The sequence below is a fragment of the Sander vitreus genome, chromosome 7 (genome assembly GCF_031162955.1).
Source record: "Sander vitreus isolate 19-12246 chromosome 7, sanVit1, whole genome shotgun sequence".
NCBI lineage: Eukaryota > Metazoa > Chordata > Actinopteri > Perciformes > Percidae > Sander > Sander vitreus.
In genome coordinates this window covers 14,860,459-14,886,510 of record NC_135861.1, presented here as the reverse complement: position 1 = coordinate 14,886,510, position 26,052 = coordinate 14,860,459, and the positions used below count along the sequence as shown (strand labels likewise).

Genomic DNA, 26,052 nt, shown 5'->3' with positions numbered 1-26,052 from the left:
AACAGTCATCTCTGTTGCAATAAGATGCTGAGGGATTGCAGATTCTTCAGAGTAGCAGCTCTGTAATAGCAGAAGTACTCCCTCAGGCTAGAGGCCAATGCATCATACAATCAATTCCAAGTTGACCCACTCTGTGCTTTGTCTTGGCCTAAGTCAATAAAGCAAAGTGGTGCTTCACTAGATGATGCGATAGTGACGACAGCCATAATAATGAGTTCATCCCAACACCATCCAACTCACTGAAAGTATGCTATCCCCTCTGGGGCCAAAAGGTACTCTAGTTTTCTGGAGAGATGTTTGAGCTGTGGTACAGTATCTTTATTACATCTGATGCATGAGGCTAAAAAGAGAACCCACCTTTTCCGCAGCTGTAAACATGGCCTCTCTTTCACCTACTGTTTAGAAATTGGTTGTATGAGAAGGGGGGGGGAGAATGTCAACTCTCACTGTCGGAAATAAGCCAGGATGGCTTGTCGTGTGTGTAGCCTACTCTACTTTGACTGCTCAGTGTTGTCTGCCTTGCAACTAAATCATCGCAGCCGTGTCTTTTCGTTTATCTAGCAGCTAGCAAAAGGTCAAGTAGTGGGGGGTTGGCCCACATTGCTTGGGTACTTAATAGGAAGACATAGGAAATTTCAGCCAGTGGTTATTTTCTTCTCCAACTACCTACCCATACATACATTCACACAAACACTCAGCCCTCTTTTTTTCTTTTCAACTACTAAAGAGACAACTTTAAGTAGGTGCAGTGAAACAGCCAGTCCTCCCCACCCTACACTTTTCCAACAAGCTGCGTAATCTTGTTGGCTAAATTATCTCTGCACTGATATCAGTGGAGGTCCTCAAGCAAGCAGTCTCACTGAACCCAAGTCTTGTTGTTGCTCGCTCTTTATTGCTGTCTTTTTAACTCTCTGCAGCGGACTCCATTGAAGCATTTTTTGCGCTGCATTTCATATTTAATAGAGAGAGCACCGGTGCTTTGTCTCATAGTTAACCATGCTGAGAGAGGGGAGTAGAGAGGGGTGGGGGGAAGCAGTCAGTCACATCAATGAAACATTCAAAAGGCATATAAACAAAGTCGACCATCTCAGTGGATTAGCCCTGCCGAATATTTATATTTCCCCATTCGAGCGCACAGCACAGCCAGTCTCTGGTTGATAGGGAATATTTATGTTGCCTGTCTTCTCCTTCAATTAGTTTGACAGATCTAGAACAGCCCGAGTGTCACAACCTGCTCCCACCACATAGACTGGAGCTGTTAGATTGGTTTAGATTAGGGATGAGCCAGGATAGGGTGCTGGGTGGCCCCAGCACCAGTGCACTAGTTTGTGATTTACCGCCTATTGTCAACGTAGAAGATCCTCCACCTCAGCAACTGACCTCCTGCTGTCTCCTCAGCTCATTGTTCAAGTGATAAACCCTGTGAGTACACAGTGCGTGTTTTCTTCCTCTTGCTTGGTCATTGGTAGCAGCCGTCTTGCAATCAGATTTGATGTGTGCAGCTTAGGCAGGCACAAAGCCTGCAATGGATTATGCTTTACTAAATGTTAAATCCCTTTATAGCCGTCTAGTGACACACAATATGCAAAACTAACCACCCCTGGAGAGGGATTTGCACCGCCCCAGACATAGGGAGAGGGAAGAAATCGGTGATGGAAAGCCGTGCAGCAACGCAGAAAGAAATTGTGAACGAAAATACTGTTTTGATTGCTTTTGTCACGGGGAGCTTTAGAAACATACAGGCCCATGTTATCACATAAGAAATAACAGGTAAGCTAGTACTGAAACTGTCTGCAAACTCCAAATCTCCAGCCACCTTCCAATCTCTCTGCTCAGCCTTTCTATACCTTGAAGATGGGTTCAGGCGGCTTAGTGCACATCGATTGGATGGGGAAGGGTGGAAGGAGAAGTGCAATCGACCAATAGGTGGGCCTGCAGCTAACTGTAGCTGTGCTGCTGTTTTGAAAAGGATGCAGGGGTGTGTCTGTGGTGGTGGCCAGGGGACTCTGTCCCAGGCCATTGGTATGGTTGGATGCCGGAGTGAACAGCCTGATGCAGTGCAAACAGACATCCAAATTGATCTGTGCCCTGTGGCTGAGCTCCCACCACTTCCCCAGGCCTGGCCAGACACCTCCAGAGCCTATACTCTACACCCCCACCCCAGATTATAGATCCTCTCTCTAGAGATTATACACACTGCCATGGGGGGATCAATATGAGACACCCTAGGAGCACAGAGCCACACAAAATACTTGTCAGTACACACACATACACAGTACCCTAAACCAGTATTTCTGCACACTCACAAGTGTAATGTAACACATAACATGCACAAACTAACACGTATACAAAGCATGCTTTTAACAGCCATAGACACAGTTCCTATCTCTGACAAGCACACTCCTGCAACACACACACAGGCTCAGTCATGTGTGTACACACACACACACACACACACACACACACACACACACACACACACACACTACTATCCTCATTGCTCATCCCTTCTCTCCACTGCAGCAGGACTCTGCTTGGCGCTGCAGGTGGCTGGCTGACGTAGCATGTCTCCTTCCTTCCTAACTGACTGGCTGGCCGCTCTGTCTAAAATGGCGAGAGCTAATGGTAACCACCTGCCCCCCTCCACTCCTTCTGCCCTTCTACCTCAGTTTATGCCACACAACATGGCTGCCACAGCCAACCCACTTTTCAGGAAGGAGTTACAGGACGATTCTTTTTAGAAAGTGATAGGTGTGTGTAGTTAGAGCAGTGAATAATATAGAGAGGTTGCAAGCTAGTCTGAGAAAAAAAAACACCTTGTGTGTATGAGTGTTGGGGGAGTTGTTGATGTGGACAGCTGGCGTTTCTTGCCGCAGCCACCACAGAACCCTGGGGAGTTTGTATGTGTGTGTCACTGTATGTGTCTTGTGCACACACAGTAAACTGTGCAGCAGGATTATATCTGAGACACACACACACACACACACACACACACACACACCACCCCCCCTTCCTTTCTTCAAACTCAGGACCAACTGTTGGCAGAGTCACACAAACCTGCCATGTCTTTTATGTTTTTTCTTGGATATATGGCAGTTGTAATTGACTTCATGTTGTATATTGTTATTACTGCTAATGATGCACAATATCTTTATCGTTGCAAATGCTGACATTTATTATAACCACGTCAGGTATTGACAGGTGTGGCAGATTCACATTAGAACACCGTTTCATAGTCACTTCAGTTATACATTTTAAACTTAATAATACAAGTGAATTTTTGCACAATATAATTTCACTAACGCTCTTAGCTGACTAACTGACTTCCTTGCAGTTGCTCTAATACACCAAACCTTGTTACATTCTGTCATTTGGACTTAGAATTTAAGTTACCTACCATACAATTCCATCATCTATCTAAATTTGCATTACGGCTGAAACGATTAGAATAATTCGATTACTAAAAAAACCTTGATGCAAAATGATTTGCCTCGAAGCTTCGTTTAATCAATGTTACCAACACCGGGTTGACGCTGCTGGCGACACATGCCGTGAAGACTGACGGCGCAGATTACAAAATGAAGAAAGAGCGTAAATAGTGAGGGGCTAAGAGAAGAGACAGGCTGGAGAAAACGACAAAGTGTCCAAAGTTTGGAATCAGTTCAAACGTGATTAAAACGAAAACTCTGTACAGTGTGTCTACTGCAAAATCGAACTAGCTTACCACAAGAATAGCACGACGTCAATGCTTCAGCATCTCAACAGAAAACATTGAGTCTAACTTAATCATCCATTCCACGAAGCGGACCCGACAAAAGTAAATCACAGAGTCATATGGACGATAAAACTACACCAAACACAACAACTACCACAAACAAAGACAAGAAAATACGTAGTGGTGACCACCATTTGATCTAAAGAGCCGACTTGTTGGCTATCCCTTCGGAAAAACAGCTGACTGTTATGCACCATTTTCTCTCACTCTCTCTCTTCACGGAGAAACATCAGATCAACGATCTACTAGCATAAGTGTAACAGAGCTGTGTAGCATTGTAATCAAATACATAAATGAAAATGGGTTGAGTGTAACTTATATATACTTGTATACAGAACAGTCACAGGTTGAAAATTGTAGTTCTGAAAGTTAAGTTGCACAACTTAAGGTAATGTTTATGTATGTTTAATGCATACCTTAGTTTGAGGTTGTTATTGCATTCCAGAAAATGTTTTCTTTAAAAACAATGTAATATGGCACTTAAATGCACTTAATATGTTTAGTTTTTTGAAAGATGATATTGTAAGCAATGTAGGCAATAAAAATGTTGCTTTTTCCAAAAATTAAACCAAACCATTGTATATTATTGCTCTTCAATAAAACAAAAGTACTTCTTATCCGATTAATCGATGGAATAATCGGTAGAATACTCAATAATACTAAAATAATCGATAGCTGCAGCCCTAATTTGCATTGCCAAAAAATTGTGTGCAACTTAAGTGCCTTTTATCAAATGGATATTAGATTCAGAGTAAAGTAATATTATTATTATTATTATTATTATTATTATTATACTTCATAGGAACACAACACGTGAATTCTGTTTTCAGTACGGATCCTCTTGAGAAGCCAATATAATGTGGTTTAGTATGTGTTGGATCAGTTATTGTAGAGAGGCAAGACATCCTAGGCTAGAGCTTATTTAACATAGCACATCCCATGCACTATAAAGGCTAGCTGTCGATCAGTTTGCTAACACAAGGGACCAGCCCTTTGATTCATCTCATATTGAAACATAGCAGTGTGAATCTGTAGCCTGTCGCTAACTGAACAGATCTATTTTTAAAAAACCCTCTCAGCTCTCCCATCTCTCCCCACACTAGAGACTCTGGGAAAAGGGCTTTTTAGTGAAATCCAACCACCTGCCGACTGCTAAATGAGAAAGCGTGGGCTAGCCGAGAGGGATGGGAGGGGGTGTTGTCAAAGAGCCTCTGTTCTCCCCTAGGAGCTCAGTCAGCTGTAGGCCTGCCCTATTGTAGAGAGCTGATGGTATCAGTTGCCAGGTATTTCCCACTGCTTTTCCAGTGAGAAGAATGGGGGAGTTGTTGGGCTTGTGGATGAGGAGAGAGGAAGGAAAATTGGGGGAAGAAGAAAAGTGTCCGTGTGCCTCCAGGCCTTCACTGTCTGTTACGCAACCCCACTGGGACGGCCCAGCAGGAAGTGGCACAAGGCAGCCTTGGTCATCAGCTGGTCTTGCTCGCAGAGTCTGCAGTCGGTGCTGGATCAGTAATGACACCAGTCTCCCTTTTTCTCCCAAGCTCTCTGTCTCTCTTGGCCCTCTCGTCCCCTCACCCCCCTGTGTTCCATTATTGCATTCCTTGTGCTATTTAATTTTAGGATCCGTACACTCGTGGGTTGCTTTGCTATAGCTGTACTCTGCTGTGTGTCCGTGCATTTGCGCATGTGTGCTCTGCCACTTTGAGCCGAGCACCACTTTTAACAATGCAGGTGCGTCCTGCCTCATGGCTAACACTCACCACCTGCAAGCACGAATTAAACAAACATTTCTCTTGATTTAACAAGCCTGCCTTGTATCCTAAAATATGCTCATATTCTTGCGGTGTTTAGCTCCTCTCATTCCACAGCACCAATCCCCCGCCCCCCATCACTTTTTACAAACCATTGGCATACATGATTGTTCACAATGTGGCTTTTCCATTGTTGGTGGCTCGTAAAAGAACGCCAAGCTGATATTATCTAAGAACGCCCCCTCTCCTCTGCTGAAATGCTGCAGCAAATTAAACAGCATCTTATTTGCTTGATACAGAGAGAGTAGGACACAGCTCTTTTGCTAAGACTAGGTGTGTTTTAGATTAGACATGCTTGGCAGCCATAAGAGAATGGCTGGCTGAACAATGAGCTACAGCTGAGAAAATTGCTGTGTGTGTGTGTGTATGTCATGAGGTTATAACAATGAATACTCCGTTGCTTGAACTCAGCAGTGACAATGTAATTGGAGAAACAGTGACCGGCAGGATCAGGTTTCAGTGAAGTGCTCGGGTCTGAGGAACTGCGCTCAGAAGCTTCATGATTATCTCCCCGTGTCAAAGTATTGAACTTTCTCTCTGTCTGGGTGGTGTGGCGGTCGACAGTGGATTGTAGGGTGGAGGCGAGTAGAAGAAGTTAAATTTAACGGCTGCGGAGGGAGTGAGAGCATTCTACTACAAAGGCCCTGCTGTGGTTCTCCCTCCTACAGCGAAGGCTCCATCCATCCAACGAGCACACACTTCAACCCTTGAAAAACTGCCCTTCCCCCCACATAGACCCCCACCACAGCGAAACCTTTCCTCCCTCCCCTTTCCACTTCTCCACTTGAGCGAGGAGACCCACTTCTAAATGCACAAAATGGCAGGAATGTTTAACAAGCCAGGCAGACCCTGGAGGAACCGTGTGGCCCGCTTCGACAAGCCCCCCTCACCCCACCCAACCTCCCTGAGCTCCGTTGCCTCCTTTTCGTTCAAACAGCAGAGTCTGAAGCATTAACTGGGTTTTAATTTTCACATTCATTGAGAATCGCGTTATAGCTGCTCTCAGAAAAATGCCCTTGAGGTAGTCAATTTTTAGTGCCCAGGATGAATTCAAAATGTGCTTCTGACGTTCGAAGAATAGACGGTCTATGAATGAGTACGCTAGATCCCTGTCTCATTCTTTTTCCACCACCTATCTTTTTCACTCTCGCTGTCTGTTCTTTATGCCTGTTGGTGTGCTCTGGGGTGTAGACACGGAGATCTGGCCCCTCTAAATGAATGTGCCGACGAGGTGAAGGCACACTAAACCCTAATTCCCCCGATTTGACTCCTCCGAAACATGTCATCTCATTCAGATTAGTCTCTTTTGTTCTCAGCCCTCCCCCCACTCCCTCCATCTTGCTCGCTTTTTCTCCACTCGCTTCTCTCTGCCTCTCTCTCGACACACACACACACACACACACACACACACACACACACACACACACACACACACACACACACACACAGTGTTGCTCACAGATCACACAATAGCACTGATGGATATTTTCATTCATGTTATCTTGTAAATGACTTCCAGGGATGGTGTAGAGGAGGAAGAAATGGAGGGAGCCGGGAAAAGCGAGAAGAGGGCAGTAGTGAGAGAGATATATATAATGCGTCACTCAGAGCCAGCAAGGGCGATAAACCCCCCTCCCCTTAGAACAGCTCATTCAGCCCACAGCAGATAACAAGCCCACCCTGGGGTTACAAACAAACACACGCACACACAGAGCCTCTCAAATAACAAAGCCCATGATGTCACAGACATACTCGTACACACCAGCCCCTCTACAAATGGTATCTTGGGTGTCAGAGCCATTTAATATCTTTGCCACCCCTCTTTTCCTCTGCAAGCGGTAAGATAAACCACAGCCAGATCGATAACTCTGTTGACACAAACAAATAAATAACAGATGATGGCACTGTCAGTCGCTGAAAAAAAGCTAGCCGCTCATCTTTTGTTAGGGAAAGTGTGGCTTAGTCCTTCTGCAAGGAACAGCTCAGCATGTGTTTTGGTGAAATTAGAACCAGTTTGTGTTGTCAGTGCAAATCTTACATATAGTGGCTTTTTTATTTTTATCAAAGCTTACAGAGCTGCAAGATATTGCCCGTCTTGAAGGCCTTGTGTGTGCATTAATGTAAGCAAGAGTGCTATGCTCCGTTGCTCCAAACGGTAGACAAAACCTTGGGAGCAGTTAAATAGCTTGTTGCATTGTTTCCATTTGAATAGAAGGTCCGTTTTTAGTGTATATATGTAATGTATTTTTCAATCAAATAAGTGTCAGTGGCTTTAGTAAGAACGGTGTTTTACACGTTCATTTTTAAACCAATTTTATTTTTTATTTTTTTATTAGCTGATCACACTCTTACACTGGTTTTGTGTTTCTGCTAAAATCAAAAGGTGAATGGTAGACTATTATGCTAATTTGCCTTTTGTGGATTTAAATCTCTTTTTCTATAATAAGTCTAACCCTTGGCTGTTTCTGGAAAGTACTGTGCCAGGCTTAGCTGTAACCATTAGCCGCGTCTCCCACCTCCTCCTCCTTTTCTTCTCCACAGCAATGGCTGTGTGTTTTTGTCCTCTGCAGCGTGAATGTTTTTGTTAAGGAGATGAGAGTTCACGACCTGACCATACCACCAGTCACATTCAATTTACCACCACAGCCTGCTAGGGCCACCTCCTCTCACACACACACACAATGTGACGGGGTGCTTTTTATGAGGGTTATGCAATTTGGCAACATTTTAAAACAAGAGAGGACAGAAGGGGAATTTCCTAAGCTAAACCAAAGTGAACTGGACATATAGAGGTGCAATGACAGACGTTGTCATTTTGTAGGAACGTGTTACAGTGATGACTCGGTGGTGGAATGGGGTTAAAGCCAGTATTACTCACTGGTGTATAAATGGAGTGGAACAATAACATAATTCCCCTTGGACGTAATGTTTGCTTTGGAAAGGCGACCTTGTAGCACTCCAAAAGTCCTTAATCCTATTACTCGCATTCCAATTGAATTTGACTCAAGGAGAAAAATGTCTTTTCAGCAGAGGTAACGGCACCCAACATAATATATTACTCAGTCTGTCTGCATAAAAACATGAAAGCTTTAGGAAGTGTGAACATCTTCTTTCAAACTCACTTTCTCTTCTTTTTTCTCACTTGCAGATTGTGTGTACATTGAAAGCCGGCGGCCCAACACTCCCTACTTCATTTGTAGCATTCAGGATTTCAAGCTGGTGAGTACATTTTCCTGTCCGTCCTGTTTTATGTCCCCGTGTCCTCACACTGGCCTGGGGTTCAGCACTAATCTGCCCACCCATCGCGTGTCGCAAGCTGTAAAACAAACCACTGTTGTTCCTGGTGAGCAAAAATGTCAGTGTGCGCCATAATTAGGAAATATAGGATGCATTTTTTTTTTTTTTTTTTTTTAACACTGTGGTGGTCTGATGAGAACTGAATACAAATCACATTAAAATACGATTTATAATCCGTTTGTATCCTGAGGTTTGTTTTTGAAGGGTCATGTGGTAAAATAAAAATCCCTCTTGAGAATCAGGCTTGAATATTAACCACCTTTGCGATCCACTGGCAAGTGTAATAAGGCTTGTAATGGAAATAAAGATGTTTGTCGATGCACTTAATTGATTTAATGAAGGAGGCCGTCACCAGTTTTCAATTGATTTTTTTTTTTTACAACCTAATGTGGCCAAATTGCCTCTTTGCTGAATAAAGAAAGAAATTAGTTTTTAATTTGCTTCTGAGAATGGCTGAGTCAGTCAGTTTAGTGAAGTGGCGCTTGTTTTCTCTGCAATAGGACACCTAAAATGCATCACACACACACACACACACACACACACACACAAATTGATTTTCCCACACTGCATGTTCTATGTTTCCTAAAGGGGAAGTTGCATTTGCCCTATCCTGACAGATTTGTCTTTGTTCATGTTGATGAAAAAGGATGTAACCTTATGGTTTAAGAAATGCGATTAGATAGTTTGCTCAACTGTAGTTGACTCTATTGACATACTGAACAGCTTTAGAATTCATGAATGTCTCACAGCTTCCTGCAAGCCATTCAGATTATCCTTTTTTTTATAAATATATAATCTTGTATAAAGTGCTGTATTATCAAACTGGGTGTGTTGTGAGTGGTTGGTAAACTAAAAAAGCCTTATACAAATGCAGTTCATTTACCATTTTACATTAGGGCTGCACGATTTGGAGAAAAGGTCATATTGCGATTGCGATTTACCATGCTGCAATTGCGATATAATAGTATCATGAGATTAAAACTAAACGAAACAAAGTTAAACGAGCAAAAGAAGAAATATATAAACAAAAATGTGCAATTCTTTTTCAGAAACCTGAATATTTTAGAAAATGAATAACAAAATACAAATTCTTATTAAATTAATACATTTTGTATGACCTTATAAACGATGACATTCAAGGTGGGTGTAATATAATAACACTAGTGATTAAGTTACAAAATATACTTTGTACAACCTCTTCTTAAAGTCTGCATGCTCTGAACCCCTCTCACGTGACCTCAGGCGACACGCGCTACTGCCTCAACAGACTGACTGGCCACTGGTCATCTTTTGTGAACGTTGTTACGACAGAAGCGCTTAATACATCCATGGGGTAGCATAATTCAGAGGGCAGATTCAACGTAGAGTCCACACAGAACCATAAATCATTGGTGTGAGCGAGAACGGCAGGTGCTGATGAGTGACGTCAGTGCCTAAGCGAGGAGAGCGCCGTTGAGCGGTGTCGGAGTTAGCATAGCGGCTGTGTGAGGAAAAAGAGACAGTAAAGAGAATGTAAAGTGAGTTAACAGAGAACACCACGCTTCTTAAGACATGGTGGCTTCATCTGTTAATACTGTCGGTAAAGTGAAGGGTGTTACAACGTGGAGACAGTGTCGCGCACACAGTACACCTATTTGTTTAGTCAAATCACACAATTTTTGCAGTTATGTAATCGCACGGAGTGACATTGAGATTGGATTAATCGTGCAGCCTTATTTTACATGTTGAGAAATGGTTGGCTACATGTGGGATTTTTCTCAAAGGTCAGTGCAACCAAACAAGTGTTTCTTTTGGCTGAGTAAATTTGCTGGTCAAAGTTCATGAAATTCTAACTGCCTTAACTGGAGAGAGGAAAACATTTTGGTGCAGGTTTGCAGTAATGTGCCTGATCTTTAATGTGCAATGACTACTAGAATATGTAATTGATGGGTCTATGTTGCCAAATAAAGCAGCATCTAACCCTGCTGGGGCGAGCATTGCCTGTCTTTTCACAGATCAGTTGTCTAAACAGAGTGCAGAGGACTCGGTGAGGGGCGGGCCAGACCCCAGGGGGCCAAAGTAATGGCTGCTAACAGCCAGGGTGATGATGGGAGGTCAGCTCAGGCCACACACACCACTTTATAAAAAAAGGTAGACTAGTGTGTGTGTGTGTGTGTGTGTGTGTATATGTATATGTATATGTGTGTGTGCATGTATATGCATTTGAGGTAGGTGTGTTTGGCACTTTAGTTTTATGTTTGAATACTTTTGTGTGTAAAGGGCGGTTGTTGTGTGTAGAAGGGGTTTTAAGGTGAGCTGGGGGCCTTGCAGAGGGGAAGACAGCCAGGCCCCACAGCAGCAGGGCTTTAATCTGATTGCTGCTAGAGAGTGCTGAGGACGGCAGGAACCCCTCCTTCTGCACATGCATGTGCATACACACACTCTCACAAAAACCTGCACACTTGCACCTTGATTAAGAGTGCCAGAAGAGGTCTGGGCAGACAGAGATAATTGTCCAGGGAGGGAGAGAGAATACTGGCTCCATTAGCTGACCTCTCTCTCTCTCTCTCTCTCTCTCTCTCTCTCGCGCTCGCGCTCGCGCTCTCTCTCTCTCTCTCTCTCGCTCGCGCTCTCTCTCTCTGTGTCTCTCGCTCTCTGTTGCTCCCTCCCCCCATCTATCTGTAATTAATGAACAGCCATCTGCATGCCTGTATGTGTTTGAGCAGACTGTACCCGTGTCCCCCTATGTTAAAACAACAAGCCCCGCTGGTTCTCTAAACAAGTACAGCGCTTTTCAATGAGCTCACTTTGTCGCTGGGCTACAAATCACAAATGATTGTTACTATGACTATTCTAGCTACATTGAAAACTCATAATCTCTATTTACTAGACCAGCACAAAATCCTCTTTTAGGATGATAGCTGATGTAGGTTGTAATTGCGCATGTTGGTATAAAGTACCATTTAGCTGACCAACCTAAAATCTACCCCATCACCCTGCTCTCGAAACTGGGAGACAGAGAAAAAAAAAAAGTCCATCCACTCCTCCTGCTCTTTAGTGGGACATAATGGTCAGTGTAATCTCATTTCCTTCTCTTGCCACAATATATTGAAAAGGAGAGACAACAGGCAATATGGAAGTAAACCATGCATTAGACGTCAACTCCTTCTATATATTTCCTACTCTCGCGTCCTTCTGTCTACGACCCCCACTTTTTCTTGCTGCACAAATTATCGATTAACCCCCCTCTGTGTGGGGGAACAGGGCTTTGGAGGCACGGCACAGGGGGATGAAATTTCATTGGTCCTGAACCAAACAACCTCGTCAATATTACCCTTCCCTTTTCCTGTCTCTCTCTCCTCACTCAGTCTTTAGGCGGTAACAGTCTCACTCGTGTACTTTATCTAATGACCTGTGAATCCAATTAGTGGTGTGTAGAAATACGAATGCAGCCATCAATCTCTCCTGCGTGGGGAAGAGCAAGGATTAAAGCCCACTTCTCCGTGTGTCGCTATATCTTTCTTTCTCACACTCTGATTCTGAGACTAGTCTTGTTGCATGTATGAGCGCAACAGCACAGTCATTCAGCAATAACATATACATAAGAAATCCATTTTGAACATTTGCACATCAATTTCCCTACTTTGTTTACTCAACAGTGGCATCTGTGGCGCCCTCTGTAACCTCTGTGACATATCGTTCCGGCCATATAGATTTCCATTTCCTGCCTTCCTCCTAAAATATCTGCCCAGATACAGAGGTGACCAGTAGGAGGCCATTTTAACCGTTAGAGGTATTAAACAAAATCAGGAGTAGAAGCAAGACATCGAAATGCAGCCGGTCAATTATCAGTTTTTTTTCCATGCCCATGTAAAGATTATTAGAAAAGAGGGAAAAAAATAACAAAAGTAAACATGATTTACAAACCTTTAGAAGTAAAACAATGGCACTACAAGAGAAATATATTAACATAAAATGTGAATTTGCACTACAAATGCACACAAAACTAGTTAATAAAGTATAATAATAAAGTACTAAGATGTGTAGTTAGGTCAACAAACACAGTGTGTTTTCCCAGTAGGGCTAGTTTCAGTTTACACCCGGTGCCATGATGATTACTGATGAGCGTAATGCAGTGAGCTGGCCAACCGTAGCTTTGTGTGTGTGTGTGTGTGTGTTTATCTTTTATGTTATATCATGGTCATGCAGTTTGTGTACATGTATATCTGGTTCAACACTACACAATCACACTCTGTGAGTTGCGTGCTGTTGTGAGAGGAGAACCTGAGACAATAAGCCATCTGACGGTGACTGAGCCCTGAATAATCTGCAGCCATATCTGCCCATTGACCCTGGCTTCACCAATCCATCCTGCTTTTCCTACATTGATTGTGTATCTGTCTCTATTTCTCTCCCTCTCACTCTGTCATCTGTTTTTACACTTTATTCCCCCCTCATCCCCACTCCTCTATCTGCTGTCACTCACCTCCCTCCCTTGCTCCTCCTATCCCATGTTCTAGTCATTGTGTCCATGTCCTCGGCGCTCATTGACCCCCCCCACCCTCCCTCTCTGCTTATATCTAACCTCATTTGCTGTTATTGGCCAAGTCAGCTGTGTTCTGTCCTCCCTCCCTCCCTCCCCCACATCCCTCTCTCTTACTCCCTGCATCCATGTCTCCCTCCCTCTTTCGCTAATGGAGTGATTGCAGTGTTTCTCCCTCCGGGGAACACATGCTGGATTGAGGAGCCCAGTACGCCAACACCCACATGCAGACACGCAAGCACGCACGCACACGTGCACACACACACACCTAACTCTCCTCCTGGATTTCCCTCCTATTAGTCTTTAATTAGATGCCATGTACAATGCAATTATCGTGCCAGGAATCCAGCTCATATGTTGCAGGCCTGATCAGTTTACAAGGATGAGGGATTGTTTTTGTCAAATGACCAGTACTCTGTGTGTGTGTGCGTGTGTGCGTGTGCGTGCTTTCCAGCACTGTCAAATAACAGGCCCACACATGTACATTGTACACATGTGTGTAATTGAAAGTTATTGACGTGCGTCGATCTAATTGATGAGATGTGTTCAAACTAAAGGTGTGCTGTTGGAAATAAAAAATAAATTGCCCATAAACCTTAGCTCCTATTGATTAGCATTTGGCCTTACATCTCACATGCAAGAATTGTTCATGTGGGGTCGCGTGACCCCTGGACGTCTAATCAGTAAGGTTACACATGGTAAATTGTTTGAACTGATGCTAAGAAACATCCTGATCACTCATATTGCTAGTATATCCCAGCTAACTGTGATTTTTGCCAATTTATTTTGTCATATCACCCTTCACTCATATCTATTCTCTCTTAGCTGGGAACTGTCAAATGAAGCAGGAATGGTATGAATTTATCTTTCAAAATTAGTGTCAGCTCTGCATTTATCTGTTAAAAAATGAATTTCGACTGATATTAAAATGTTAGATTTTTATATTTTATTATATATTATTATTAGGGCTGTCAATCGATTAAAAAATGTAATCTAATTAATTACATACTCTGTGATTAATTAATCGAAATTAATCGCATACATAATTAACGGTGCCTGAACCGATACTTTTTAAGAAAGTAAAAAAAAAGGGTACTAAACAGTTGGTGACATCAAAGAACGGCTTGTTTATTGCTGAGGCCATATGGTCAAAATTAAATGATTTAATAATAATGTATAACAATAACAATAACTTATTTCACTAGTAAATTGCTGTTGAACGACAAAAACAACAACCAGATGGGAAAAGGACATTTACAATAACTTCAAATGCACCACGAGGCTGTAGTTTACCAGTTTCATTGAACGCACCGTCTGTGTTGTTTTTCCGACGGCAGCTGCAGATTGTTACATACCGGTGTTGAATCCTCTACAGTAAAACACAGTCAAACTTTACACTGTTTAGCGTTAGCTGTCAGCATTGTAACCGTGTTTAATCCAGCTACTAGCTAGCGGTAGGCTAACGTTAGCTGCTGTTGAGGATTGTGTTAACTAGCGTCACGTGCAGCGGGGTTTGTGTTTCCTGTAACGTCTGTTTCAGAGCATCAGAGAGAAGCGCAGACATATCAGTGGCACCAGATTTTCGTCTGTATGCAAACGTCAATATGGAATGGATTAATCTGCATTAATTTTTTTAACGCGTTATTTTTTCTCAGATTAATTAATCGAAATTAATTATTTTGACAGCCCTAATTATTATATCTAGATTATTATATCTGTTGATAGCATTTGTGATTTTCAGATGCTCACCTAGCCATGTAAACTTAGCTACATTTAGAAAGTTTGATACGTTCTCTCCTTGTGACGGGTGAACTTTTCTGGTGTTTGTGAAAAGATATATCGCCTCATTTATGTTTTAAAACTTATTGAAACAATTGATGGGAAAGCCAAATTGCTTAATTAGCAGATAGAAAATAAAAATGAATGATTTAAAAAAGGCAATTTATAGTTTTCTACATTTTCACTGAACATTGCAACATGTCACAATTATTTCTACGACTCTAAAAGAATATGCAGTTATGTTTTAATCATGCACAAAACTCCAAATTTACCCTGCAGTAATTTATCTAGCTACTTCTTCAGTGAAGTGTTTTAAATACCATCCAGACTTAAAACAATGGCGCAAGATTAAAATCCCATACAGTTCAAATTATTTTATAAACATGTTACACTGGATATGATCACCTTATAAAAATGCATTTATTACTTATGAACATAATCCATAGTTCTTGGTCTGTAACCAGGTCATATTCACTGTATCCATGTGTGGTTACATGTGTATTCAAATGCATGTTTGTGTTGGATGGATATAACAGCATAGCTCTCCCAGTTGTCATGTAAACAACGTGTACACCTCGACTACACACATACACACACCATATGTTAATTGTATCTCCCACAACTGTTTCCTGATGGTTTTAGCTGGTGCTTATCATACAGCCTTGGAAAATGCCACCTATTCAAAGCCCATAATTTAAAAAAAAATTGATAAAGATGCAAATATATGTGCATAAATACGGATGCTTAACCCAAGCAGTTATTCGATTTTCCGTGGACGCTGAGTACAGTCCTAATGGAATCCAAAGTGCTGAGAATTAGCTTAACAATGAGATCCGCTGGCTAATTATCTTGTGGCTAGCTTGTTTGCGCATATTCAGATCCATGCAAAAAATATCACTTAATGTACAATGTGGCATTATTAAGTGGAGTTTTCTGCCATCCTTCTGATCCTTCCTTTAGATTTCTCCTTTTATGTAAAGCTGCAGCATCAGTGCTCTGGGATGCATGCAGCGGTGAGTCCATAGAAATAAAATTGTATTTCTATGGTTGAGTCAATAGAAGGAGTAACGTCATACAAATTTTTACTTTTTTACCAAAAAGTCTGAGTCGTGCTAAGCCATTTAGATGATAGTTGAAGGTTGACTAGACAGGCATCACTTGTCTCTTGTCATTGCCTAGAAGGCTGAGTTCCCTCTTTTTATCTTCCTATTGCTCCCTTCACGACCACCCACCCCCATCAAACATTTTGAAATGCAATTATGGATCAGTGAGCACCGCCATCAGTCGCACTTCTTGTTAATATTTATCGAGTAGAGCAGCAGCCGCTGCCATCTCTTGAGAGAGGGGCGCTACCCTCATTAGGGGCAATTTTGTGTGTGTGTGCAAGTGCGAGTGATCCTCAGCTCTTCCTTTCATTCCACGGTCCACTCAGCTGCTTCAAGCGAGCTGGTACATTTTACAGACATGAACATGTGGAGATGCAGCCTTTCACAATTGTGTGTGGGGCTGTCTTAAGTGTCTGCTTTCTGTGAGAAAGCAGCTTTGACAAGGGCATCTAGGCGTCTATAGACATGGCCGGCCAGCCGAGCCTGCTGCAAGCTGTTTGATTGAAGCATTCTGTCTGTAATGTTCCCTATTGAGTAGCAGCCTTTAAGCAATAGAACCACAGCAGCTACTAAACCCTGAATGGCCGTTCATTGTCACTTACTTGCAAAAGGAAAACAGACCAGAAATTGTTGCTGATATTAATACTTCCTTACTGTGGTCGGCTGGAGCAGGTTAGCACATGAAGTGGAATCATTTTTTCAACCTGAACAAACCAAATCATGTTCATATTACCTCCATTTGTTTGATAAATAGCCCCCTCCCTCTCCTCCCCTCACATTTGGCTGTGACTAGACCCTGTGAGCAAAGGATTTTTTACTGCTGCTTTAGCAGTATCAGGTGACTTTCCCCATTATGACCGTGTTGATTAATGCTCCTCTATGAGGAGGTATGCACCCCCTCCCATTCCCTCCCTCCTTTGCTGTCTGTGCACACTTGAAATTTCACTGAGGTAAAGCTATTAATGCCGTTCTTTGTGGTAACCTTAGGTCATTTAGCTGAGGTGTTGGGGTCACTAGCTGCAGCAGCTGCTGTTATTATGCAAGTGTGTTCTTAAGCGGACACAATCTGCAAGACTGACAAGTGCTAGTCCTTCTCTGGTGTCAGTTTGCAAGCTCGGTGCATTTCTCAAATCAGATGTAGACAGGCACATATCGCTCAGATGCGTACACAGCTCTGTCTCCCTTTGGGGAGGCAGGTGAAATTGATTGTCCACAAGAGCACAGCGATGAATAAAAAAGCATTACAAATGGCAAGGTTGAGATAACAACATAGTTCAGACTCGGCCAGTACGGGAGGCTGTATTCAGCTCTGCTCGTGGGTATAAAAGCAAACCTACCCAACCCTCCCCCTTGCTCCTTGCTTTTATTCTCCCTCATATCCCCCTCTTTTCATCTTTTTGGACAGATAACACTTTTTCTCTCTCACCCTCGCTGCTCTCCCTGTGCATTAGCTAAATGCTGCTATGGAAACTAGTTGTTCAGCCAATAGGAGGATCTCTTTCTCTAGGATAGAAGATGGGAGGGGAGGGAAGTGGAGACAGACTGAAATCAAAATGGGGTTTTGTGTGTGTTTTTATGAGTGGTGATTACCTTCCCAGATGGAGAGGGTGCAGCCTCTGGACAGTGGGGGTTGGTCGGGCTGAAGGGCCATGCTAGCGGCCATAGCATTTTCATAAGACTCTTTTAAAAGCTCAATCAATAGCCACCTCTATGACCCACCACTGCTAAATTATTCAGCAGAGAAGCCTTTTGCCTACCCTTCCTCCTTGGAGTTTCATTAGTTGAGTTTACTTTCACCGGCTTGGCTGCTTCTCTCTCACAACCACACAGATGCATGCAAATTTGTTAAGTAATTTTTCAGTGACAGATGATATTTGGGCCTTGCATATATATATCCAAGTGCTAATTTATCTACTTGTTACTGAGTTGTTTAAATATTCAGCGGCTCCGTACACACTTTTCTTTTTTTTCCCTGGCACATCACAAGAGAAAATGTCTTCACTCACATCTGAAGCAAATTCACTGCGCTTCAGCATGGAGCACTACATTTTTATCTTAAAGCAGAAGAGCAAACAGACAGTGGTATCTTCTTTGGCACTAGCTTTGATAAGAAAGTGGGAAAACAAATGTAACTAAGACTTCAAGAAAGACAGGTAGATTTGAAGCTCTCAAAACCTACAGGACTCCCAGCCCTGCAATTGTATATGAAAATAATGGCAGGGGCTGTTTAATTACCTGACCTGGTCTTCCTTTCAAATGAAAACAGTTGACTTCTTCATAGGGGGTTGCATGCTAAATTAGAGGGCGAAGGCTCCTTTGAAGTAGGCTAATGTTCACGGTGTCTAACAATCTCTGGGGCTGGATGGTTTCCACTGTAGATACCATAGAATTGCAGATGACTCCCTTAATTATTACTTCTCTCATCATTTTCAGCTGTTTTGTATCTCAGGTAGTATCTGCAAGTATTGTATTTAGAGGAGAATCGCAGTGCTGAGTGTAGTAACCAGACACTAAACACATTTGCGTGGATTGGTCAAGCTTTAATTGGATTGGCCTCTGCTCTGAAAGTGGATGGCTAATTTCACCGCACCTCCTCGTCCTCTCCCACTTTACATTTCCACTTTTCTCCTGTCCCCTATTTTTCTCCTTTCCACCCTCCACTTTTCTCCGCTCTCTCAGCTTAAGTGGGTATCTGGCGTGCTTCACCACTAGTGCTCAGCTCAGTGTAATTTCCAGCTTGTCCAATGTGTGACATGCCAATAAAAAAAAGAATGAGAGAGAACAGGAGTGGATGAGGAGGAGGGGCGAGAGGATAACACTGTGGAAGTGGAGATTTACAGTGGTATCGGGTTCACACGCTTCGACTAGGACCCTATTTCCCCCCCTTTTTTTCCGTTAAAGAACACATGGTGCAAATTAACTCTCACCAGTAGAGAGAGCAAAGGGAGGAAGGAAGGAGGGAAGAAGGGCAAGGGCATTGGTCAGAAAGAGGAGCAGACACGAGAGAAGGAAATTTCAGGGATGCTTTGAGGAATGAGGAATGTTGACACTTTGTACCTTGGAGTCCGCTGCCTTACAGCCCTTAAAACAACAGCAACATCACCACAGGCTGCCATCTCCCCTGCAGCAGCACTGCAATCTCATACCGACCCTCTGACATTTTGTACATGTGCTATAGCTTGACTCACTGCTAGCTTTATTTATTCTCCATCTTTGAATGCTTGTTGATTTAATGCAACGCAACTGGCTCACATATGCTCATGTTTCGATCATGAAAGGGGAATATCACTCTGTTTAAGAGCTCTGATATGCAATTGCTCTAAGCACAACTGTCCAGTCAGTATGTGAACAAGAAAACCATCTCTTAAATCTAGAAACCAAAGAACAAAGAAGCTCCATATGCAACGAACAGAACTTGAAGGGCTCACAACTCAAGCTTTTACTGTCAAATGAGGATTGTTTTGTGGATTTGTAAAATACTCTGAACCATGAAATGCACTGATAACCCCAGAGATTAATTTAGCACAGCCTAACCTTCGATAAGCACACAAAGATCAGTATATATGGTAGTATATAAGAAAGAAGGGAATAAACAGGTTTTTCAGATTTGCATTAATGACAAATTTAGACTGGTCTTTCCTGGGACACCGAAGAAGAATTGTATGTTTTTTGTGCATTATATTTCCGCCCGCAGTGGCAGTGAGTGGTGTTACATGTGCTTTGATGGGCAAGTCTAAATTGTGTTTGCCTGTGTGTCACCGCCAATGGATCACATGGGCTGAGGGAACCACATCTGCGAGGGCTTGGAGATGCTTCACCACACATGCATACACACTTAATTTATTCTGCACATAGGTGTTTGTGCATTTTTGTGACTTGCAACCACACACAAAAACATTGCACACTTCATTAATCTTGCGGTTTGTAACCTTCAAGTCCTCTGTTGTGCTTACCACAAAACCTTCCAGTTCAAACCTCAAAATTCTCTACCATCTCCTATAATCGTCTGTTGTTTCGCAGCACATACCTCAACTCCCCTATCTCCTCCCTCTCAGCCCCATTTCTCTCCCGAACATCAGCTCTAGTGAGATTTCACGCTACTACCATTTGATTTTATTGTTGCCTCAATCCTTAAACAGTACGCTATGAAGCAGCATAAACCCTATCCGCGATGGTAAAGACATTTCCTGGCATCAAAGGGCTGAGCTGTGCTATCCCCACAGTAGCTGTATTCATTTCTGCTCCCGCCACGCTCAAACACTCTTTGTTCTTCTCTTTATAGGAATGTACTTAACAGTTTGGCAGTGTTGTGTTTGTGAACACAGCCACCTTTGTTCCAGCAGGCAGTTAACACTTGTGCACAGAGCAGAGGGAGGAAAGTCTGCGTTATTAAGCCTACTGTTAAATTAGCCTGAGCACTATCTTAATGAAATGATTAAGAAAATGCAGACCTCCCCTAAGTCCCTTTTTTGTACAGTTGTCAAATCCCCATGTCTTTTATCCAATGGCTTCTACTCTTACCCTATACAGTTGTTAAGGCAAGCTGCTGCCATGCAAGGCAATCTGTGTTTGGAGCTTTGTCTGACATTCTGCTTCATTTCCTCTTCTTACTCGCTCTGGAGCTAATTGAAATAATCAGAGCATTTTAAATAAAAAAAATTTCTATCCAGATGCTACTGGCTGCATGTTTACGCTAGGACTAACAGTCAGCTATATAGACTTTCACTGCAGCATCACGACAAGCTAACCTTGGGCTATTGAGCTTAACAGCCCATTTATAGATCGCCATAATGCCCTCCCCATTTGAGAATAACTCTTAATAGGCTCCCATCATTTGCTCTTTTCATTTCTTACGGCATTCATCACCTTCTTCCACATTATTTCTCTTTGACTTCTCCTTTCTTCCTCTCCTCTACTGTCTGGTCCTTGTGATAAATCTTGTGCCTATAGGCATTGTGGGATGGGGGTCTGATTTGGGCCCATTACCGATGGTGACCCAGCACGTGGGCATGTCCAAATCGGTTCACACACCAGCTAGAAAGGACAGTGGGGGGAAAAAAACAACTCCCGTCTTCCTCCCACCTCTCTGTCTCCTACCTTCACCCTCGCTTCTCCAGGTGAAATGGAATGATTTAATGTGCAGCCCTGTTGGAGTGGGTAATGGAGTTGGCGGATGGATGTGAAAGGCTTTCTCCATCAGCAAGTGGAGGGCTGTTGAAGGTGATCGAGACCCCCCTCTGTGTGCTCCTTGTATAGACAATGACCTCTTGTCCTCTCCACCCTGCAGAGCCAAGATGCACACATTTACACAAAACGCACTTCCCATTTCTTCAGCGTGTATGCCGCAGTAGAACCTGTGCTTACACTCCTCTAGCTGTAGACTTGTGACAGGACCTGTAGGGGACTGATGGAGCTTGCTGTTAACAGATGGCTGACTGTCTCTTGGAGTACCTTTTTGGCCCAAAACACCATCTCTAAAGATGCCTCAATGGATCATTAGAGTTTTTTTATATGGGCTTACACTGAGTGATAATGCGACATAATGTTATTTATTTGTCAAAGCACTGCTTTAGCTTATTTGAAGCTGCTAATTGAAAGTTTCATGTAGGTAAGTTTCTGTTTTTCAGATCACAACTGAAATAAAGTCACTTTGAGCCTGTCTAAGAGTTTAGGTTGCAGTGCAATACAAGTACTAATTAAAACAGTGAAAGGTACAGAGGGAGAATATTGATTACTACTATTTATAACACTAACTGTCCTTGCCCCCCAGTCATTGGCCGCATTTCCACCATATTGAGATCCGATCTGAGTGATCTGATTGCAAGCGGACAGCTCTAAGTGTGTTTACACCTGGCAGTAGAATGTGTCTCCAAATGCGTGTTGAGTGACCACTTGCAATCGGATCTCACTTCCCCACTCTATATGCTAATAAACAGGCACATACCGGTTCTGGTACTAATGACATACTAATGACACATGTATGTTTGTTTATGTGGAAAGCCCGCTTTTATTAGGCAACTGTAGGAAGGCATCGAGTCGGGTATCCATCCTCTAGTGTGTTACTCTCACATATATTATACATAATAAATGTGCAATGACCGATTTGAAAAAGCGTGTCAGGCAGGAGACAAGAGGTTTAAAAAAGTCATGTTCGCTTATGTTTGTTGGTTCTTTTATTTAGTTACTGCTGATAAAGATATTTACTGATTCTGCTGCTTCATAATAAAAGCTTTTAAATAACTAAATAAAGGGGGACTTATTGTGAAGAATTAATCGGAAATTAAACCTTCTAAATAGCAAAAGGAGAAGTTGTGACTTAAGAACACTGTCTGTGGTAATATCCTACATATTCGTGAATTTTGTTTCATGAAACTAAAAATAAAGTTATTGCATACCGGCAGCTGCCTTTTCCAGACGACCTTGGGGCACAGAGCTCCAGATAGCCAGGGATATAAGAGCAGGCAGCACAGGAACAGCAACATATCACCAACAGTATGATGATAGCATTCAAAATACACAATTCACTCTCAGTGGTTTCTGTGACATGAGAAACACTTTAAATAAGTACTTAGTTCTGCTCACTGTTGAGTAGGCGGTCCTTAAGGCCGTTTTATGGTTGTGCGTAGAATCGACGGTGTACCCCCGCAGACCCCTCTGCACTGGACCCTACGCCGTAGCCTGACGTGCACCTCTCGAAAAATGTAACTACACGTCGCAGGGATGCACGTCGCTCGGCCGTTGCTTGGTAGCGTTGCATTTCCCCCGACTCATTTCCTGGTTCTCCTTCTCCATAAACAACATGAAATCAAGAAGAGAGTTAACTTTTCCTGCTACAGATTTCCCACCTTGGTCAGACAGGGGAGACACTTTGTTTCTCTCACTATGACTCTAGAGTCGGTACTCGATCCAAAGCTAATTGCTGTCACTCTCTCACTTCTCCCTCGCTCCATCACCCACTCCCCACACACACACACGCCGGCTCGACGCACACACCAGCGCACAAGTATAAACATCAGGCCACTTACGTAGACTACGGCGAAAGCTCGGCATGGAGCCTCCGCAGAACTGTAAAACAGGCTTTAATGTGTCCTAGGACATGTACGCATACATGCTGCTTTAACAATGTGCTCACATGTGGCCTAAACCACCTCCGAATGTGGTCTGAGTGATCGGATCTCAATGTGTCCTGGGTGCATTCACACCTGTACTGCTGTCTGCTTGTGTGATCGGATCACTCAGGTCAGATATTTATACCAGGTGGGAATGGGGTCTATGTTTGGTCTGTTAACATTTCACATGCTGTAAAGCCCCTTTATCACACTAACATCCATCCCACCTCAGCATTAAGCCTAAAGGCAGAGGTATTAGTTATCCTTAAGAGAGTAGATTTAACAGCCCTGCTGTTGTGTGGATGGCTGTTTGAGACTCCTGCTTAACTCAGGACACAGCAGCAACTGGCCATAATTAGGTGCAAACTGTTAAATGGCTAAAATGCCATTTAAATGACAAATGGCAGTGAGGGTGTGTATCATATGTGGGATCTCTGGCCTGCTGCTGTAGACTCTCTGCTGGATTGTTGCTGCTACCAGAGAGAGGTTAACCAGTGATAAGTGGTTGTTCTTGCGACATCAGCCTACACTGCCCTCGTTAGCTCATCATCAGCTAGGACTCCCCATCCGAAACTTTTAGCACTCCACCAGCTATTGTTAGCAGAGATGCTATCTGGTGAACAGGAGACGGTAGGTATTTAACTTATTAATGTGCAAGTGTATGCAGATGAGCCAGTGGCTCCTGCTGCTGGAACAGTTTAGCCAAGCTTAGCCAAGCTCAGGTTTTGGTGTGGAAATGCACTTAGGCTGTGTAGCTTTCCACCCACCTAGGAGATGTTTTTTTTAATTCCCAATTCACAGATTTCCTACCTCTGTACACAGCTGATTTTGGCTCTTTTGTAGCGCTGACACCCACTGTGTGCTGTTTCATTTAACTGCTCTGACTTTAGTGGGCTAGTTGCTAGTGTATTGCTTGTGAGCGCAGGCCCATATAAGGAGTGTGTATCAGCTCTGTGTGGTTCTGCATAGAATCACAAGATGTCTGGAACCCACCTGTCAAGCCCTACCACAGCCATCTTTAGCACCAGCCTGACAAAAACCACCAGAGCAAAGCCGGCTGTATGCCAGCCTGCCGATGTGCTATGCTAACATGCTATAACAACAGATGTTTATTATGGTAATATATCATGCTAAGCTTGCAGTCATTGGTTGCCTTGAATAAAAAGAAGCAGTGTTTTCACAGGGCTGGTGCATCAGCCGCTGAGCTTTATAGCCTTTAAAGTAAAGAAAGGCTACACATCCCATAATCCTTACCAAAGGTGTGTGTGTGTGTGTGTGTGTGTGTGAGAGAGCAGCGTGTGTAATCACTCCTAGCTGGCGGGCTCAGAGGGAGAGGTGGAATCAATGCAGTGGGCTGTGAAGAGAGGAGAAAGGAGGAGAGGGAGGGAGGAGGCTGATCAATATCATAGCAGCAGGGTGGGGTAATATCCACTTCATGCAGCACCGCCACAAACGGGGAGGATTGTGGGAATGAAGCAGGGGACGCAGAGGAGAAGAACTGAAATGAGAGAGAGGGAGGGGCAATGGTAAAATGATGCAAATCTCTGTGGTGCTGGTAAACAAGAGGCTTTGTGTCAATCACCAGATGAAGTGGCACATTTAGCATTCTCCTCTCTCCCTCAACCATTCCTACACTGCTGGTTATTGTTTGCTCGGCAGCTGCCTGCCCATTGGTCCAGGATGGTGACGGGGCGTGGCTGCACGGTGATAATGTATGGGCTGCCATGGCAATGATACTGGCTGTTTAAAAGAGTCATCAATAACCCCGCCTTATTGTATTCCACAGACTGTTACTCAATGTCAGCTGGATCATTCCATCATCAGCCTTTTACATCACTCTCCACACACAATCTATTACAAGCATCCACTCTGTTACAAAGGGCCAACTGTAAGAACACCTAATCACCCTCCACCCAAGGACAGGTGGATGTCAATGAAATCGGCACAGTAGAGGAGGAAAGCGATAATCTGCCAACAAAACAGGCTGAAAGGGGACTAGATTCACACACAAGCTATGGTACATAAAGCTTTCTGTTTATCCCGCCACTGCTTTGTCGTTTGAGGTTGCGTTTGCGATACCAGTTCTCATGGTGATGCTGATTGCATGGTATGGTGAACTATGTCTCCTTTCTGCTTAATTTAACTTAAAAGCCGTGACTGGGCTGTGCCGAGCAGACTTTGCATTGCTGTTTAGAGCTGGGAGACAGGATGTGATGGCGGACAACTGAACTGGACACTTCCTCTGCGGTGGGTAGGAAGTTCCCGCCAAACCATATGGTCACACTGGGATTGTGTGTGTGTGTGTGTGTGTGTGTGTGTGTGTGTGTGTGTGTGTGTGTGTGCGTGCGTGCGTGTGTGTGCATGTGCGTGTTCCTTGGTTTTCCTCTCAGTGGGTTTCTGAATGTGTTTGTGCATTTATTTCACTGTTCCTGTGTATATAGTATCCTGCCCTGAACATGCTGTTAAAACTAATTACATTGACCTGCCTCTTACCTACTACACCTTACAGCCATTTTTAAAGAGATAGGTGGATGTGTGTGTCACCTTTCAATGATGTTGGCAGGGGCAAGTGAGGGGTGAAAGTGAAGCAAAAGGTGACTTGCAGAAAACAAAGCACTGTCTGAGACACAGCACTGACCTCTCTGTCTTTTCTGTC

At 43.3% G+C, this 26,052-nt stretch overlaps 1 protein-coding gene across 3 annotated transcripts in view; it reads left to right on the top strand.

The window, feature by feature from the left end:
• rerea (arginine-glutamic acid dipeptide (RE) repeats a) overlaps window positions 1–26,052 on the top strand; it is a 133,174-nt gene that overhangs the window by 50,474 nt on the left and 56,648 nt on the right. For all 3 annotated transcript variants that reach the window (XM_078254810.1, XM_078254811.1, XM_078254809.1), the window contains one exon: window positions 8,732–8,802. In XM_078254810.1, coding sequence (XP_078110936.1) covers window positions 8,732–8,802 — 71 coding nt within the window. The remainder of the gene's footprint in view (window positions 1–8,731; window positions 8,803–26,052) is intronic.